The following is an 18,185-nucleotide window of genomic DNA, read 5'->3' as shown; positions in this document are numbered from 1 at the left end:
AACCCTCACCCCCAATAGTGGCTGTTGTGGTTAGAAAAGGGAAACTTGAATCAGGGCTCCTCAAATCCATTTCTGGCTCTGCCATTGATTTATTATGTGGTCTTGGAGAAATTACTTTACCTTTCCCCATCTGTATAATTATGATTTATTCTTTGTAATACAGCAGTAATACAGAGCCTCTAACTAGCCCCTTTGTGCTTGGGATACTGGATCTAATAATGCTTAGCTACTTCTCAGGTGTATTGTGAGGATATAAACCTTGTAAAATGTTTTGAGATTCTTTGAAGAAAAATGCTATACATGCTTAAAGATATAGTGATGAGTGTGATGTAACTATCTGGACATAAAGTGGTGCAAACCATTATTACTATTCCAATACATAAAGGGAAATATTTTGGAAATTAAGGTTTAATCAAAGAGCACTGGGTGAGGGATTTTATTATCTCTCTTATAATCAAAGTGTTTTTAAATATATTTATAAAGCTAACTATGTGTGTGAAGGGAAATTCTCAACCTAGGAAAGCCAAAATGGTAAGTATTGCACTAAGATGGTTAGGTGATCTTAAAAATACTTACTCAAATACAATTTGATGAATTTTATGCCACTTAACGTTTTATAAATATTTTTAAAAATATCTGTGAAATCTTTTTAAAAATGTTTACTGTAAAAATCTGATGTATTTTTGTACTTTATTTCTGAGGTGAAACAAAAATATTGCTAGAATCCAGAGATTGCATCAACATACTACTACTCGGGTGACTTTTTTGGCCATGGGGTATTTGAGAGGATTCCTGAAACCTGGAAGAATCCACATAGCCAAAAAGTGACCAACAGTTTGCATTCAGAATCCTTCAAAACCAGTCAAGAAGAAAAGGTGTCATTAATATCAGAGCTATAAAGCCAAGGAAAGAATGGTAGTTATTTCTGAAGAAAAGTAATTTTGATATATTCATGTCTAATAAATATTTATATAGCTATCCAAGGTGTTGGAACTAATCACTCTAGTTTTCCTTTAAAAGGGCAAATTTATCGTGGTTTTATTTCAGGCTCAGAAATGTAGCATACACAGTAGTGCAATATTTCAATTCAAGAGACAGATAAGGTCACAGTAAAACTTCATAGCATTGTACTACTACAAGAAGTGATGATATAAACATTTTCTTACTCAGAAGTTCTGCTCACTGCAGATTGAGTCGGATCTACTCACTTGAGTGACAATAATGAGTAATTTTTTCTCCTGTTAGCCTTGCAAAGATAAAGCAGCTATGGGAGAGGAAGCTGAATTCTATTGAGACTACTGCCTTACCCACATTATTAACTAGGGTCCTGCCACTAAAACTTGAGTCACGCAGGTGGACTCTTGCACTGCACAGAGCCAGCTGCAGGATCTGGGCCTAAACTGCAATAATCGTTCCAAATGTTTCCTCTGTTACAAATGTGAGGGGAAAATTTTGTCCCACCGAATGTTTATTACTGGTGATAATGCATACAAAGAAATAATCCCTGTTTGATATTTGGATCCCTTGTTGAGTTTTCCAGTTAGAAAAAAACCCATCTTTTTATATTTGTAAACTGAGCAAATGTGATCTCAAATTGAGAGGTGACAAACAGGGAAACCCTGCAAATGTCATATTTCAAGTCACATTACAACTGCACTTTTAGGTAGCAAAGCCGTCTAGAGTTTGGGAAAATGGCATGGGGAAATAACTTGGGGCCTATATTTACTTTACCCAGAATCTCAGACGCATGAAGAGCCCGTCTCAGATCACAAAACGGATAGCACAGCACGTAGGATTTAATCACCATTTTTTACCCTGACCGTTGCTCATTTCCGGGATGTTCCCAGGAAACAGGGGCTGGGACTGACTCCTCCGGACTCCAACCCACTTCTTGCTAATTCCATCTCATCCTAGTTCAGTCCCTCCTCTCAGCCAGACACCCCGCCCCCTAAGACTAGGGACTTCAAGCCCCATACGCCTAACCCAGAGCCCAGTGCTTAGGTCCCCCAGCACTAGAGACTGTCACCCCAGTGCCTCGTACCAACCACTCTGCAATCCCACCTCCCCCCACTACTACTTCGGCAATCCCCGCACGAAGTACCAGCCTCCAAGAACACCCCACCCCCCAAACAAACACACACCCGCGTTGCCCCGGAAGCGGAAGCAGTTGTCTTTGACTCATCCTCCGCCATATTGGATGCTGTGGTGGAGGGCGGGGGGAAGGCGGAAGGAGAGACCTGGCCCCGGCTGCAGCGGCTCCGGCACCCGTGAGTAGTCGATGCCCCCCTCCCCCGGGACAGAGGTGGGAGCGGGGCCCAGTGCCGGGCAGTAGCTGGATGCGGCCTGGGCCGCGGGGCCGGGGGCGGTGAGGGGTCCCCCGGGGCGGGGAGAGCCGGGAGGGGGCGCGTTGGGAGAGGTGGCGGGGGGAACGGCCCTCGGGGTGTGACTGGACAGGAGCACGCTGCTCCCTGCGGCGGGAGGGGTTACTCTGGGGAGGGGGCAGGGGAGGCGCTCCTTGCCCCAGGCGCGGGAGTCTCGGGATCTTCCCGGGTCAGACCTGTGCGGCCCCCTAGAGCTGGGTCGGTGATTCGTCTCCCGCTGCCCACAGGGGCCGGTGCTACTCACAGTTCGGGGCCTCCTTCTCCTTGACCTCTGCTTCAGAGGAGCATTCACGTTGTTCACTTCTTCTCTTCACGGACTCCCCTCTCTCCTGCGTTGCCTCCTGTAATTAGTGTCGAGATTTAACTAACGAACCCCCGGTGGAAGTTTGTTTCTTTAATGACTGGGGCTGCAGAGGTGTCCTAGAGCTGCTGCTGTTATTTGCCTGGGGATGTATTTGTGACGGGACAGGTGCATGAGGTAGGCGGGTAGGGACCAAATCTGTTGTAAAAGGAAAACTTGCACTTTGTGGGAAGCAGAAGTAAGCTGCAATGCTTTAAAAAACTTGGGACCAACTGGGCTGCCTTGTGCCTTTGGCTGTCCGCTGGCCCTTCTAACAGAACATCTTAGGCTATTGCTCATGAAAGTATGTTGTTCTTCTAGCACAGGGAACTGCATCCTTCTCTTCAGTTCTCCTTATTTGCTTGTTTTGTCTTTAAAGTCAGAAAAATTCCTTAATGTTCAGAGAGTTCTCTGACCTATTTACACTGTGCATGCTATTGGAAGAGATGAATGAAATGCCTTCATTACACATAAAATAATCAAGGAAGAGACCCTGCTTATTCAGAATTCAGGGATGGACATTGCTTGCCTAGTAAACCAGAAAACGTAACTTCTTATACCTCATGAGTTTGTAAGGTTAATATATTTTTAAGGCAGAATAGTAATTTTATAGAGCCATATTTCATGTTGGTAGCACTCTGTTTAAAACTCTGAACTCTATTAAGTTCATTAGGCTAGTTTCAGTCTGCTCCCTGGCTACTGATTTATTTACAGTGCTGGATTTTGATAACCTCTCACTGTAAGTAAGAGAGGAATTTTATGCTGTTATAATGGTGTGTTATCAAAATTAAGCCTTATTTCCAATTCTCAGATATGAGATCAGAATTAGGTCTGTAATTGTGAATCCTTTTCAAAGTAAATTTCACAAGACACACTTCTTGCAATACTTAGTCCTGGGGGAATTCTGCACCACTGTGCATATGCAGAATTTATGTCCCCCGCAGATTTCTTTGCTTCCTAATAGAAAAATGACTTTCTGACGGTGAAGCAAAGGGAAGCCACAAGAGCAGTCATGCAGTCCTCCCCAGCAGTATATTTCAGGTGCCCAGGGCAGCTGGCAGAGAGGTAAAGTACTGTGGGGTGGGGGCTGGGGACTAGAGAAGACCCAGCTCATGGCTCCTACCCTGCGCCAGGCTCAGCTGCTAGTCCTGGCTGGGCTAGGGAGGACGTGACTTCCTCTTCCCTTGCACGGCATCTGGGGCTGGGTCAGACCAACCCGCAGATTTCCCCCCCCCCCCCCAGCTGCGGGAAGCTCTGCAAACACCCCCACTTTTCGCACTTATCGCTCCTCAGCTGCAGAGGGGGAGGGATCCCTGTACAGAGAGCTGCTCCCCCATCTGCCCAACCCCCGTGCATCCAGACCCCCTCATACCCAGACCCTCCCACTGACCCTCAGCCCCCCCCTGTGCTCAGAACCCCCTTGATGAGCCCCACTTCCCCTTCACCTGGACCACCCCAACAAGCCACCCAGATCCTCACCCCACTGAGACCCAACCAGCTGCACGTGGACCCCCACTCCCCCAGCATCTGGACCCCCCACACCCAGACTCACCAGCTGAGCTCTGTTCCTTCCCCCCCCCCCCCGCTGAGCCCCAAGCACCTTCACCTGGACCCCCATGCCGAGTCCCATTATCATTGCACACACAACACCCCAACAATCCCCTGTGCATCCAGATTCTGTCCCCCTGCACCTGGATCCCCGCTGAGCCACCCGCACCAAGAGTGCCCCACACAGAACCCCCTCAACCCACACCTGGATTCCCCCACACTAAGCTTCTCTACACTTGGATCCTGCCTTGCTGAATCTGCCTGCCCGCACCTGGCATGGAGTGCCGGGGCCCTGAGGTGTTTCTGGGGCAGACCCAGTCCTTGCACTATGTCAGGGTTGGATGCAGCCTCACTGCTGAGTCAGTGTCCCAGTGGGGAGCTGCAGAGTGATCTCCCACCTCTGTGCTGTCAGTGGCCTGTGCTCCCCAATTCCATCTTGGAGCCTCCACATTTATTTGACAAATAAAATGTGCAGAATTTTAAAATATTGTGTGTAGAATTTTTAATTTTTTGGCACACAATCTCAGGTAGATACTGTAGTTTTAATCACTAATGTTCTGTAAGTTTTGAAATATTGCTGCTTGTATCTTTAACTATTAAACATTGTAACACCTGTAAGGAATATTATGTTACATATTTCAAACCTATGCTATTTAAAATGCATCGAGAGAGGTTCATAATAACATAAATCAGGAAAATATACTTATTTGGTTTTAAAACTATGAATGTGCTAAAAAAACTTCAGTGACACTATAGACATTCAGATCTATCCCTGGAATAATAATTTTTTTTTATCAGATGTTCATCCAAGCACTTTTCTTTTTGTAAATTGAATAATAATCACGACTTAATCAGATGTGAAGTTTTTTACTACCCATATTGCAGAACAGAATGCAAAAGAAGGCCCGAACCTGCAAGAACTAGGTGTCTTTAACTTCATGCATAAGTGGTCACATTGATTTCAACGGAACTACTAGGCCATGTCTACACTTACAAGCTTACCGTGGCACAGATGTACCAATACAGCTATGCCACTGTAAGAGCACTCGTGTAGCTGCGTTATGCTAACAGAACAGAGCTCACTTGGGAACATAATAAAACCAGCTCAAGGAATGGCAATAGCTATATCGGCGTGAGAGTGTCTCCCGCCGACATAGTGCTGTGCACACGAGTGCTTATGCTGACAAAATTTATGTTGCTCAGGGGGGTGTTTTTTCACACACCTGAACGATAAAAGTTTTGCTGTCATCAGGGCGGATTTGATTTAAATCTAATATATTTAAATCATGATTTAAATCACTAGTCAGCAAGACTTGATTTAATCATGGATTTCTACATAAAAGTGCATTCTTGTTGGTTGTTCTAACTTTAATACGTATTCTTCACAACTCAGAGACAGATGTAGGTTTCATTTTTAGAAGTACACACTAAATTTTTTAAGTGATTTATTTTGAAAACTTTTCAGATTAGTTTTACAGCTATATCAGAAAATGAATGATTGTTTGGTTATTTCATTTACCAAAGGTATTTGAAGCAGATATTTATGAAGTCATTGGGAGGTGAACGATCTCTAATTCAACAGTTTAATCATTAATATTTGGAGGATTTTCTTGCCATGTTGTATTAGAAAGAGAACATCACCAGACAGACATATAAATTGTTTTATTTAACTAAAACAACAACATTTTGTATTCTGGATTTTTTCTTCAACAGCAAACATATAATATTTTAACAAAACAAGCATATGGAGATAAACCTATCTCATAGAACTGGAAGGGACCCCGAAAGGTCATCGAGTCCAGCCCCCTGCCTTCACTAGCAGGACCAAGTACTGATTTTTGCCCCAGATGCCTAAGTGGCCTCCTTAAGGATTGAACTCGCAACCCTGGGTTTAGCAGGCCAATGCTCAAACCACTGAGCTATTTTTGAATTTAGTTAAACATGCAAGTTTTTTAAAATCAGGTTTGTTTTTGTTAAAATTGTTTTAAAGTAAAATAGTTAAATATTTAAAAAACAAAACAAAAATTAAATCCACTACGTCAGCCAGGTCAACATGAGAAACTTAAAATGTTGGCTTCTGCAGCTAACTCAAAGTCGTCTTCACCTTCATTTTCCTGTTTGTTCATAACCTGGAAAAGAAAAAAAAAGTTTTCCTGCTTTTTCGGGTCCAAAGGATTTCTCAATTTGGAATGAATTAGTCTAAAGGAAGAAAATATTCTTCCTGCACCGGCAGAAGAAGCTGCTGCTGTTAAAAGTGAGATTATCTCTTCAACTGTCTCTGAATCCAAGTGCTTAAGTGACTTCCACCAGTTCACTGGTGTTACTTTCTTTAAAACATCATCAGCAAACATATATTTCTTGAATAGTTCTTATTCCCAAACTGGGTCTCTTTTATGGGCTGCTGCCATTATAGGTTTTCCTTTCTAGTGAGAGAATATGAATGGTATGGTAGATCTCAAATCAATGAAAGCCGCACTCAGGAAGACCTCAAGACTTCTGGAATATGCTGCTCAGTTTCACTTTTGTTTCTACTGCCTGTCTCTCCCGTCTCACATTTATCTCCAGACTTATCCTTGTCCAGATCTATTCTGCCCCCAACAATCTTCTATTCATTGAACTTTTTGAAACTTTGCACTTTTAGAGAGAGGTAAGGGAATGACTCTGTGTATTCAAATTTGCAGATGGACAATAGGGTTGAGGGTCTGTTATTTCTCACCTCTATATATTATTTATTTATTTAAAACCATTTTTGCTGTTTTTGCTGGAGACACAAATCCACAGTTTGGGAACTGAAAAACTAAGCATCTCTGCTGGTATCTTCTAGACTGAGCACTGAGTCCCATTGGGTAGATAGAAAGATTAACCTAAATAATCTATAAAGAAGCCTCTGGAACCCCATAAAATTGGGTCCCTATTCCATGAACTATTGGAACTCATTTACAAAACTTTTTTTAACAATTACATGAATATATTGTCTTATACTATAGAACTAGAATTTATAATCCCTATTCCATGATGAGATATATAATGTATCTTAAAACTACCCTTAGATAGGTTTTTTCCTCAAAAAGCATTTTATCAAAAAAATCCGATTTAAAAAATAATAATTGATTTTTATCCACCCTGGCTGACAGAAATGTTAGTGTTGACATGGCCCTAGTGTATGTAACTCTGTGCAGGATTGGGATGTTAGATCCTATTACAGATCTGATTTTCTAAGTCTCCATTGATGATTGAGTAGAAGCACATAATGAGAACATTAAAGATACTCAAATGAATATTGGTATCATTGACAGAAAGGAAACATTTCTTCCATGATGAAACATTTCCGTCGTTGTAGCCATTCTGGTTCTGCTTTAGATTCACTAGGTTTGAAAAAGTTTCAAAACTAATAATAAGGTAGTGGTAATAGAGGAAGTTATGAATAAAAGCATGTTGAATCTTTGAGTTTCTATAATGGTATTGCCTCTCCCCCACCCTGTGGAGTTAACTGAAGAGAAAAATGTATTTCCTCTCTTTCGCCCTGGATATTAAAAGGACACTTTTGTATTGTCAAATTTTAGGAGTCTTTCTTTGGTATACCTAGGATCAAAGTGTGGCTGAAGTTCTGAATTGTCACTATCAATCCTCTTACCTCTGATATTGTGATAGGGACTCCTTCCCATTACTGATTATTATTCCCATGTAAAAGAGGGATAATACATAGCTTTCAGATTTTTACCATGCACTCCAAGAGAAATTTAGAGTTATAACATTTCATAAATCTCCAGATTGTCATTAGGAGCAAGAGCTTCCTTCCATCTATTTGTCACTATAATGCAGCATTTAATACAATTTACCGGTAATCTTCCTTGGTTTACTAATACTTCACCCATCTGTATTGCTTTAAGATCTTCAAGTGAAAAACACTTTCTAAATGTTAATTACTACAGAGCTGAAATTGCTCCCATTATAACATAGAGCAACATAGTCCTGCCCAGAGATGGGAATCCAGGAAGTGTGAGGTATTACCTTTGGTGATGTGGCACATCTGCTCCGATTCCATATGATTTTGTTTGTGTCTTAAAGCAAACTGCAGAGCTTGTTTGTTTTTAACTGGAGGAGTGGAGGAGAATCCTAAATCAAAAGTATTGCATTTATTAATAATGTTTTTCACCTGAGTTCTGGGTCCTGTCTCTTACCATGTGAGAGAGAGTAAGGCAATATAAGCTCGTAAAGGTAATAATTTTCCACTGTTGCTAAGATGTTCATTTTGGCAAAGATATGACTGACAACATCAAATGCTTCAAACAGTGCAGGAAAATGTTTCAGTTTAGGTGCTTATGATGCCAGCTCTTGGATGGAACCCAAAGTACAGAAGACAGATTTGAATTTATCTAAATATGTAGTCACTTACTAATTTTGAGAGGAGAGGGGTCTTAAATACGTTTCTTAAATTTTGGTTTTGCAGTTTACCTTTAAAGGCTAAAGGTGGGGGGCGGGGGGGCCGAAGGGGAGTATCACAGTACATCATCTCCAGTTTATTGTTTCCAGATTATTACTCTGATTTCTGGCATATCAAGGTGAGAACATCACTTAGATCGCTTGCCTCAGTTACTGTTTGTAATTTTTCCTAAAAATGTCTTGGATCCTCTCCCTCCTTTGTAAAATATATTTAACCCTTTCCTTTCTTGACACTTCCCCTGAAATAGAATGAATGAATGTCCTCTCTTTACAAATGTTTCACAGAAGATACCTTTTCGTTTCAAATAAAATATCAGATCACCAAGATACGAAATCACACACCTGAATGCTGATGCATGTAAAGTGTCTTAAAGTTTCACTATATTAAGTTTTCATTTTTAATATGTTTTCTGTATAAATGTCTTGTTTTCACAGCAACAATGTCCGAAGGGGACAGTATTGGAGAGTCTGTTCATGGCAAACCTTCAGTGGTGTATAGATTTTTCACAAGACTTGGACAGGTTGGTTTTATGTGAGAGATCATGTTAGGAACTAGTGTCACTGGATTTATACAATTTTTTTTTTTTTTTAACTCCTGGCCTTTAGTTGCAGTAAAAGGAATAATTAAGTTACTGAGTACTTCAAAAAGCATTTTCCTTAAAATGAGTTTGCTTTTTAGAAATGGATGGTCTCATAACCATGATGACAAATACATAATAATGTCTCTATCACTATTTGAATGTTTAACAGTATGTATGAATATTTATTACTGCATTAATGCCCTCAGCATGCTAGTTGCTCGCAGATGAAGAGACAGAAAGCTTCATGTAACCATAATTAATTCAAGCAATTACTGTTTGGTATTAAAAGCTAAAACTTATGTTTTACTAAACTATGAGTACTTATGTAGATTAGACAACATAGTACACACATTTTTTAAAGTGACGCGATTTTTGGATGCACAAATTTTTGGATGAACACCTTAAAGAAGCCTGATTTTTTTTTTCTTTTCTTTTTTTTTTCTTTTCTTTTTTTTTCTTTTCTTTTCTTTTCTTTTCTTTTCTTTTCTTGGTGGTTTTCAGCACTTTCTGAACATTTGCTCCCCTTAAGATGTTCAGAGTTAGACACACACATTTGCTAATGATTTTTAAAACACTTAGAGCATAAGCTTTCCAATAGCCATAAAAAATCTTTTTTGTCCTGTGAGTAACTCGGGCTCAAAATCTGATTTTGTAAACAGAAGATTTAAACATAACATTAATGGAAACTTATTTATGAAACGGAAAAAAAAATCAGTTTCTCTAGTTACAACTTAAAATTGCCAGCCAGTTATACTAGCGTTTAAAAACCAGAAATTGAGTGACTAGAAATGAAAGTGACATTTGTTAGCAAAGCGTGACATAAAACGTAAGCAAGTAACCAGTCTAAATAGTGCCAAGTAAACCTGAGTTCTAAAAATGTTTTTAATCTTTTAAACTATGATGTTTAACCAAAAAATGTCCCTTAAAACTTGTGGTCTTTCTGACACTCATTTAAATTACTCTATAATAGACCATGTTTGTGTATAAAACATTTTACATTTCATTCTAGATCTACCAATCCTGGCTAGACAAATCTACTCCATATACAGCAGTACGATGGGTTGTAACTCTGGGTCTGAGTTTTATCTACATGATTAGAGTTTATCTACTACAGGTAGGAAAACTAAATTTATCATGTTTAGAATAACATTGTAACTTTAAAAGGAATACTTTTATTAGATTGAATAATCCATTTCACTAAAACACTTGCTAAGAAATATTGGATCATATGGGTCGAAGTGAGAATATTTTAAGTTCACATACATGGACATGTAATGAAATAATAACTTCAAGATGGAAACAAGTTTGGTAGAATAAACAGATTCCTAAACCAGCTACTTTCAGTGTCATGAAGGAGTTATAGTTAAGTACATATGCGTGTCTTTTTTGACTACTCATCTTTTCCCTAGGAAAAGCTTTGGTATGCTTTGTGTGAAGTGAAAGTACGTTTTTTTTTTCCCTCCAATTAATAGCAATTGTAATTTGAGCTGCTACAATCTTGAAAGGGATGGTTAAGGTTGGCTGTTTTGTTTTGTAGCAGGAGAAAGTGGGAAGCGCCACTGTTATGTTCTAATGAAATTGCATAATAAACCTCTTAAAACTTTCATTCATCTTTTAGCTTCCTGTTTAAACCTTAGCATCTCATTCACGTGCCAGCATTCCTCTCCTAGCACCGAACCTATGAAGAATTTCTTCATTACCACTATTTTATTATCACTGGCAAGCAGCAGACTGCATCTCCACTAACCTGTTTTCTCTATTTTATGCCAATCCAAAATTCAGTTAAGCACTTTAGAACCAGTATTCCCAAAGCTGCCCTAAGCAAGAGTGCAATTATTTTTTCGTTGCTCAGTGATATTCAAAGAGTAACATATTTCTGATAACTTCAGCAGTGTCCCTGTTTGAGTGCTTGACCTTCTAAAGATTAAAACCTCTAAGCCTGAAAACAATACCAAAAGTAATTGCAGGAGGCTCTGAAATTGAGTAACAGCATCATAACTGCTGGAGCACTTGAACTTTTATGTGAATTTTCTTTGGGTACTTTCCTTCCTGAAAGAACTTTCAGATGATCCAGTCTTGGTTTTCATATGTAAAATGTGGCTGCTATTAGCTATATATAGCCCATATTCATTAGTATTCCTCTTCTAGGGCGCAATCTGGGAAATATTTGAAACGGAATGTCCTAAACTCTTACCGACTTTTGTAGGAATTGGAGGCACTAAGTATCTCGTAGGAGATGATCTGCACCACTGCCCTCAACTCACGTAGATGTCAACAGGAGCTGGTAGTGCTCAGCACTCGGCAAAGTTATATACCACGTAAACTTAGAATCATTCAAAGGCTAATACATTCAGGTGCCTATCTAAAGAATACAATACAATTTATTCTGGTATTGCTGCCTTCGGAAAAGTTGGAGGAGAATGAACCAAGAGTTGTGACAATGTTATCTGTATGTTAGAGCTTTATAATTTTTTTTTCCTCGGAGGACAGGTTATTCAGCCGTAACTTCTTCAGTTGAAAGAGATTACATTCTGATATCCATGCACTGTGATGTAATCCTTAAATGTCTTTAACAGTGTGTATGCAGTGTAGTTGTAGCCATGTCAGTTCCAGGATATTAGAGAGACGAAGGTGGGTGAGGTACTATCTTTTATCGGACCAGTTTCTATTGGTGAGAGAGACAAGCTTTGAAGCCACATAGACTTCTTCAGCTCTGTGTGGCTCGAAAGCTTGTCTCTCTCACCAACAGAAGTTGGGCTGATATTACCTCGCTCACCTTGCCTCTCTAATGTGTTGTCATACAAACTGACAACTATTTCTAGAAATAACTGTATGTGCTGTTAGAGACTTGTTAGACTGTTGTTCCCAGTGTAGTTTATTTGCTGCAAGTAACTGTTTTACTAACACACTTCGCATGAACGCTAAAATAGAAGTCTAGGACAATTATATTTGATCTTATAACAACAAGATTTAAGGGACTTTGTTACTTATCTTATTTTCTTATCAATTTTTTCTGGAAAGGGTCTGTTGCAAATTGCTCTCTCCAGTTTAAGCTGCTGGAACAGATCTCTGCTATATTGTAACTTCCTTAATTCCTTATTTAATGATGTATTTCTCAATATTCCTCCCCTTAGACAAAATGCATTATGCTTGCATCTTATCAAAAATTAGATTTTGCTTAAAGGGACACAGTTGGCTTAAAAATAATTATTTTTAAAGTGGCAGATATCCTTTTCCATTACTAAATACCATAGATTCTTAAACCTGCAAGGACTACAAAAATATTATCATTATTGTGGTTGTGTACTTTTTGTGCTTCTCTGAGTTTGGACAAAGAAACTGAATGTGGTGTTTTGCTTACTAGTTTGTCTCACTACACCCTACATCCTACGCATCTTCTTGCAATTAAATAACATCATAAAATCTTTACTGTTGTTACGCTTTATAAAACACTTAATTTTCAAAATCTAAACTAAATTTCAAGCCTAACTAAACTTTCAGATATTTCCTGCTCTGCTTACGTTCCCTTTAATTCATTTAGTCATTCTTTTACATAGCTGTAAGTGAAAGTAGCTAGAAACATTCCATAGTAAATTTTTAGCTTACTCTGTTACAGTAAGAAACACTGGACAAAAAGGGCAGTTGAGTTATAGGAACCAACCAATTGCCAAGTTGGATCAGATCTGCATGGGTGGTTTTTACCTATTCACACAGAGCCTAAATACTTGGGTTTCATGCAAGTGGAGTTTCTTGCACCCATTGTACGTCAGCTGTTTTAAAAGTGAGTCCAGAAAACTTGTCACTTGCAAATAAAAAAGTAATTGGGGGAAGGAACTGAAAACAGGTAAAACAATTTGTGCTAGTCTTGATAAACAAGTATTTGAAGCTGTTGTCCATGAAGTTTTCAGTCTGACTTTTTGTTTTTGTTTTTTTTCTTTCCTAGGGTTGGTACATTGTGACGTATGCCTTGGGAATCTACCACCTAAATCTCTTCATAGCTTTCTTGTCGCCAAAGGTAGATCCCTCTCTAATGGAAGACTCAGGTATGGTGGACATTACTCCCATTACTATAATTTTGAACATAAACGGTTTTCCAAATCACTTAACCAGTTTCATCTATCTTCACGTGAACAAACGTCTTCAGAGAAGAGTAGAAAATTCTCAATAGTGAGAACAGAGTTCGAGTTTAAAAATTAACAGTGCAGGAAGGGTCTCTAATCGTTGCTTTCATCTAAGGCAGTAGCTCTCAAACTTTCCAGTCTACTATGCCCCCTTTCAGGAGTCTGATTTGCCTGCTGTTACTCCTCCCTCCCTCCCCCCGTTTCACCTTGGTTAAAAACTGCTTGCTTACAAAATCAAGCATAAAAATATAAGTGACACAACACACTAGTACTGAAAAATTGCTTCATTTCTCATTTTTACCGTATAATTATAGAATAAATCAATTGGAATATAAATGTTTTACTTACATTTCAGTGTATGGTACAGTGGTGAGCAACCTGTGGCCCATCAGGGTAATCTGCTGGCAGGCCGCCAGATAGTTTGTTTACATTTGCACGGCCGCCTGCAGCTCCCAGTGGCCATGGTTCACCGTTCCTGGCCAATGGGAGCGGCGGCCAGCACAGACTGCAGGTTGTCCACCATTTGTATAGTATATAGAGCAGTATAAACAAGTCATTGCCTGCTGTAAAACTAGGCAAATACTGTATCTAGATGAGCTGATGTACCCCTGGGAAGACCTCTGAATACCTCCAGGGGTATGTGTACCCTTGACTGAAAACTACTGATCTAAGGATCTCAAAGCATTTTACATATTTAATCAATTGAGCTTTTGAAAGATTCTTTTTTTTTTTTTTTTTTTTTTTTGAGGTTCAAACAAAGGCACAGAGGACCTGTCTACACAGGCAAAACTGAGCTGAATTCAACTGAAAACACACACAGTTCTTAACATCTGTGTAAATATATCATTATTTTATACTGGTCATGCTAGGCTACCACATGACCCACTCTCTAAAAGATATTAACATCTGCGTAGACACAGTTTAAGGTGGGGGTGGGATGTTGTAATCAAGTAAGTTTAGTTAAACTGAAAAACACATCTCCTTTGACTCATTTAGATGTAAGTAAAAAGTTATTTCCCTAAAATCCCAAAGCCAGTCTGTCAGATGAGAATAGAATCCAGGAGTCCCGACTCTCAGCCCTGCACTTGAACTACGTGACCACAAAGGCTTTTGAATAACTTCAATTATTTGTTACAGTCCAAAACCACAGCATGTACATTGAATGTTATATGAATACATTATAGATGGGAATTAAATAGATTTTTCTCCTATAGGTTATTCCTTGACATTGCTTATAAGTGGTGGCATATGTAGATGTGTTTAACATGTCTGTTCCCAAACAAATGCACAGTGGGGCTTTAATGTATCCTCAGATTTTTACCTTTCAGTCTGTTTATGGTATCTGTTTTCAGATATTTTAAAATTACTTCCTCAGAGTGGAAAATATTTTTGAACGCTGGAACTAGGTTAGATATTGCATAATGGTCTGAACTTTTCTGGAGATCTGGGTTCAATTGTGACATCACTCTCAAAACAAATATTATTTGATCAAGCATTAGCAACTCGTCCTTCAGTGATCAATTTTACACAAATAGGAAACTTGAACTCTTGCAAGGAGCTATTCTGTTCTGGAGATAGGCTTTGTATATAATAGTGACAGTAGGAAAGTACAGAATCTTTACTATACTGATCAATTAAGGGATGATTTACCTCAAAAGATTGACTGATTTATTTTTTATTTTTTTTTGCTTTTTTTATCCAGATGATGGTCCTTCATTACCCACAAAACAAAATGAGGAATTTCGACCCTTCATTAGAAGGCTGCCAGAGTTTAAATTCTGGTGAGCGGATACATGTGCCCATTCTCTTAAAAATAAAAAGCATTTACATGAATGTGTCAAATAAGTCACTTCCAGTGTATGGGAGGGATTAATTATGTAATTTATTTTTAAGGCATTCTGCTACTAAAGGCATCCTTGTTGCAATGGTATGTACATTCTTTGAGGCTTTCAACGTTCCGGTATTCTGGCCAATCCTTGTGATGTACTTCATTATGCTATTCTGTATCACTATGAAGAGACAAATCAAGGTAATGTGCTGAGATCGGATTGAATCTTTTTGAAGATAAAATATCACCGCTTAAGAGTGTCTTTCCATGTTGGCAGCCAGATGATCACTGTGCATGTTTATCTGTGTGTATATATAGTATGGCCAATATTTTTAAACTAAAGTAACTAAGTGTAGGCACTCTTCAGCACAAACTGTAATTGGAAATATAAATACTCAATACTCCTGAAAATCAAATCCGTTTAGACACCTAGATATCAAATTGTTAGCCCCCTTACACCCATTCTTCAAAGGATTCAGATTTATCAGAATATCTTCTGAAGTAGTAAATTTGGTGCTTATAATGGATAATATGCACCATTCATCCATGGCATTTCTAAAGTATAATGTGCAAGCAGACTATTGGGATCTCAAATTGGTGTTGGGTGTTGTGAAAAGCTTGGCATTTTTAAAAAGACAAACACAGCAAAGTAATTCAGGTTGGCTTTGATACATTTTCTATAGCTTGTTGGTTTATAAATGGAAATTAAAAATAAAGATTTTGAAAATGTCTCATTCTGAATTTTGGAGTAGTATATTTTGATTCATGATTGTAAAGTGAGGACTAAGGGATTTACAGTAATACATTTATGCTGCTTAATCCTTTCATGATTAACCATCTTGACTATTCCATACTGTGTATCCTTTTTTTGTAAAGTTCGAGGTACAAACTCTCAAACAGCCCCATTTAAAGTGTTTGGCGTAGTGTATACTAATAAATAATACAGAAAAAAGTGCCATTTAAATCCTTTGTGTAGCTTGTGACTGAATGGCATCTTATGTTGTTGAAGTTAAACAAACGTTGTACATCTTATCAGTTGTAAATTAGTGATTATGCTGAAGAGCTTTGTGTATTGTGGCTTAAACTGCATATTATGGTGTTTTGATAGAAATATTACATCTGTCAAACAATTCTGTTTAGCAACTAAACTGATGTCTTTTTGTTTACAGCATATGGTAAAGTACAGGTATATACCCTTCACACATGGCAAGAGGAAATACAAAGGGAAGGAAGACATGGGAAAGACCTTCGCTAGCTAGAAGTTGAATTGAGCCTGTTGACTTACTCTACATATAACTACAAGAACGGTTTTGAGCCATTGTAACAATGCCTTTTTTCTTCATATAAAGTAATTAAGAGGGTGGTGACAAAGCAGTTGAATTTTCATTTTAAGAGGATGTTTCTATCTTTTGTCTGAAATATCAGTTTCTTGAAGAAACTGGCATTCTAACCAAATTGATTGGGTTAATTTATCTTCGATAACAAGTTGGAGAATCTTCGATATCCCATTGATTTGGGATCATGTGTTGTTTTCAAGGTCCACTGCAATCATTGTGGCACTGGGAGACTAATGGCTACAATTAGGTTTTTTTACAGTGTTCCTGCCCAGTATGACCCTGAAATGCTGTGCACATATGTGGAGGAAAATAGTAAGTTGGCACACATGATGCTGTTGTCTGCTTCATAATTGTGTGCTAAGTTCATACACGGGTCTGATAGGCCTTAATATATGCAGAATTTCAGCTGACAAGGTACATGCATGGTATCACTGGAGTGTAACCAAGTTAGTAAAGAGTAGATAGGGTTTTTTAAAAAGAAATCCTAAATTGTTTTTTTTTGCAGAAGGGAAATAAAGATTAATATAGCTCATAAGGAAACTCATTTGTGTTAGGTTCTAATGCCAGTTTCGCCATTGCATCTCATGGCAGATGCTGAAATTGGGCTCATTCATAATGACTCAAAACTTTGTTCTTAAACTATCATGATTTCTTTTGAGGGCCTGGAATTATAAATATATATATTTTAATTGTTATTAGTTGGAGAATATTTTGACTTGTTTCTTTGATACTTAAGGGTTTTTTTTTTTGATTAACTTAAGTTTGCTTCATGCAGCCCCTTAAGAACACACCCAAACTGGCCATAGCAGACAAACGTTGTGGATTTTAACAGCTTTTCATTTTCTATGAAAAATATAGAAATAAATGACCTGCATGTAAACTTTTTGATGTGATACAGCTACAAACAATTTTATTAAGTGACTTTTTAATTCCAAACTTTATTAAAAGACCGTTGTCCCCCTTTCTTGTTTTAGTCATCTTTACATAAAATATATTGGGCTAATAATATTTATAGATCTGCCATTTTAAATGGTGTCAACACTTACATTTTCCTCTTTTTGTTCAAGTAACACATTTACTTAGTTCTTAAGAGTTCATTCAGTTGAATTATAGTTCAGGTGCTAGGATGAGACAAGTCCTTTGAATGCACTACATAGTGTAGCGGCAGCTTCAACAGATTCTTGCTATGGAACGCGTACAAAGGAACCCTTGTTTGCTTGTGCAGAATGAAAAAGCCGCTAGGAAACCCTGTACACCATTAATTAGATTCAGCCTGCTGTAATCTTGAAAAACGTCCTATGGTTTTTAACCAGCATTGTGGAAACCAGTGTTTTTTTTATAAAGTAAACTTGTTCAACTTAAAGTTTCATGCAAATTTGATTGAAAAATACTATATAACCGTAAGCCCTTATCAAATGCCAATCATGAACACTGTTGCTGCCAAGAAAAACCAAAAGCCCTGAGTTTAAGAAACTGCGTTACAATTTGCTGTTATAGTTTTTGTAGTTTCACTTCTGACTGTGCCTGCAAATCAGGGAGATATGTAAAGTAGTAGTTGTCTTTGTATTCATTTACCTACAGAATTATTGGAGGCACAAAATAAGTG

At 38.4% G+C, this 18,185-nt stretch overlaps 2 protein-coding genes across 12 annotated transcripts in view; one reads left to right on the top strand and one right to left on the bottom strand.

The window, feature by feature from the left end:
• MORN1 (MORN repeat containing 1) overlaps positions 1 to 2,138 on the bottom strand; it is a 199,608-nt gene extending 197,470 nt beyond the window's left edge. For 7 of the 11 annotated variants that reach the window (XR_010594256.1, XR_006175372.2, XM_065575224.1 and 4 more), the window contains exon 1: positions 1,732 to 2,138. Coding sequence is in view for 8 of the 11 variants with exons in the window: in XM_065575224.1 (XP_065431296.1) it covers positions 1,732 to 1,807 (76 nt within the window). In the remaining 3 variants the exon portion in view is untranslated. The remainder of the gene's footprint in view (positions 1 to 1,731) is intronic. The other 4 variants (XM_024104298.3, XM_008167190.4, XM_065575225.1 and 1 more) reach the window with 4 other exon arrangements.
• RER1 (retention in endoplasmic reticulum sorting receptor 1) lies at positions 2,114 to 17,540 on the top strand. The gene is made up of 7 exons (XM_005292755.4): positions 2,114 to 2,267; positions 9,148 to 9,233; positions 10,303 to 10,407; positions 13,237 to 13,336; positions 15,117 to 15,195; positions 15,308 to 15,443; positions 16,412 to 17,540. Exons 1-7 carry the CDS (start codon positions 2,198 to 2,200, stop codon positions 16,499 to 16,501), a joined length of 666 nt encoding a protein of 221 aa, XP_005292812.1. The 5' UTR covers positions 2,114 to 2,197; the 3' UTR covers positions 16,502 to 17,540.
• The last annotated feature ends 645 nt before the right edge of the window (positions 17,541 to 18,185 follow it).

This window comes from Chrysemys picta, chromosome 21 (assembly GCF_011386835.1).
Source record: "Chrysemys picta bellii isolate R12L10 chromosome 21, ASM1138683v2, whole genome shotgun sequence".
In the NCBI taxonomy this organism is placed as follows: domain Eukaryota; kingdom Metazoa; phylum Chordata; order Testudines; family Emydidae; genus Chrysemys; species Chrysemys picta.
The sequence above is the reverse complement of the archived record's forward strand: the minus strand, read 5'-3'. Positions and strand labels throughout refer to the sequence as shown.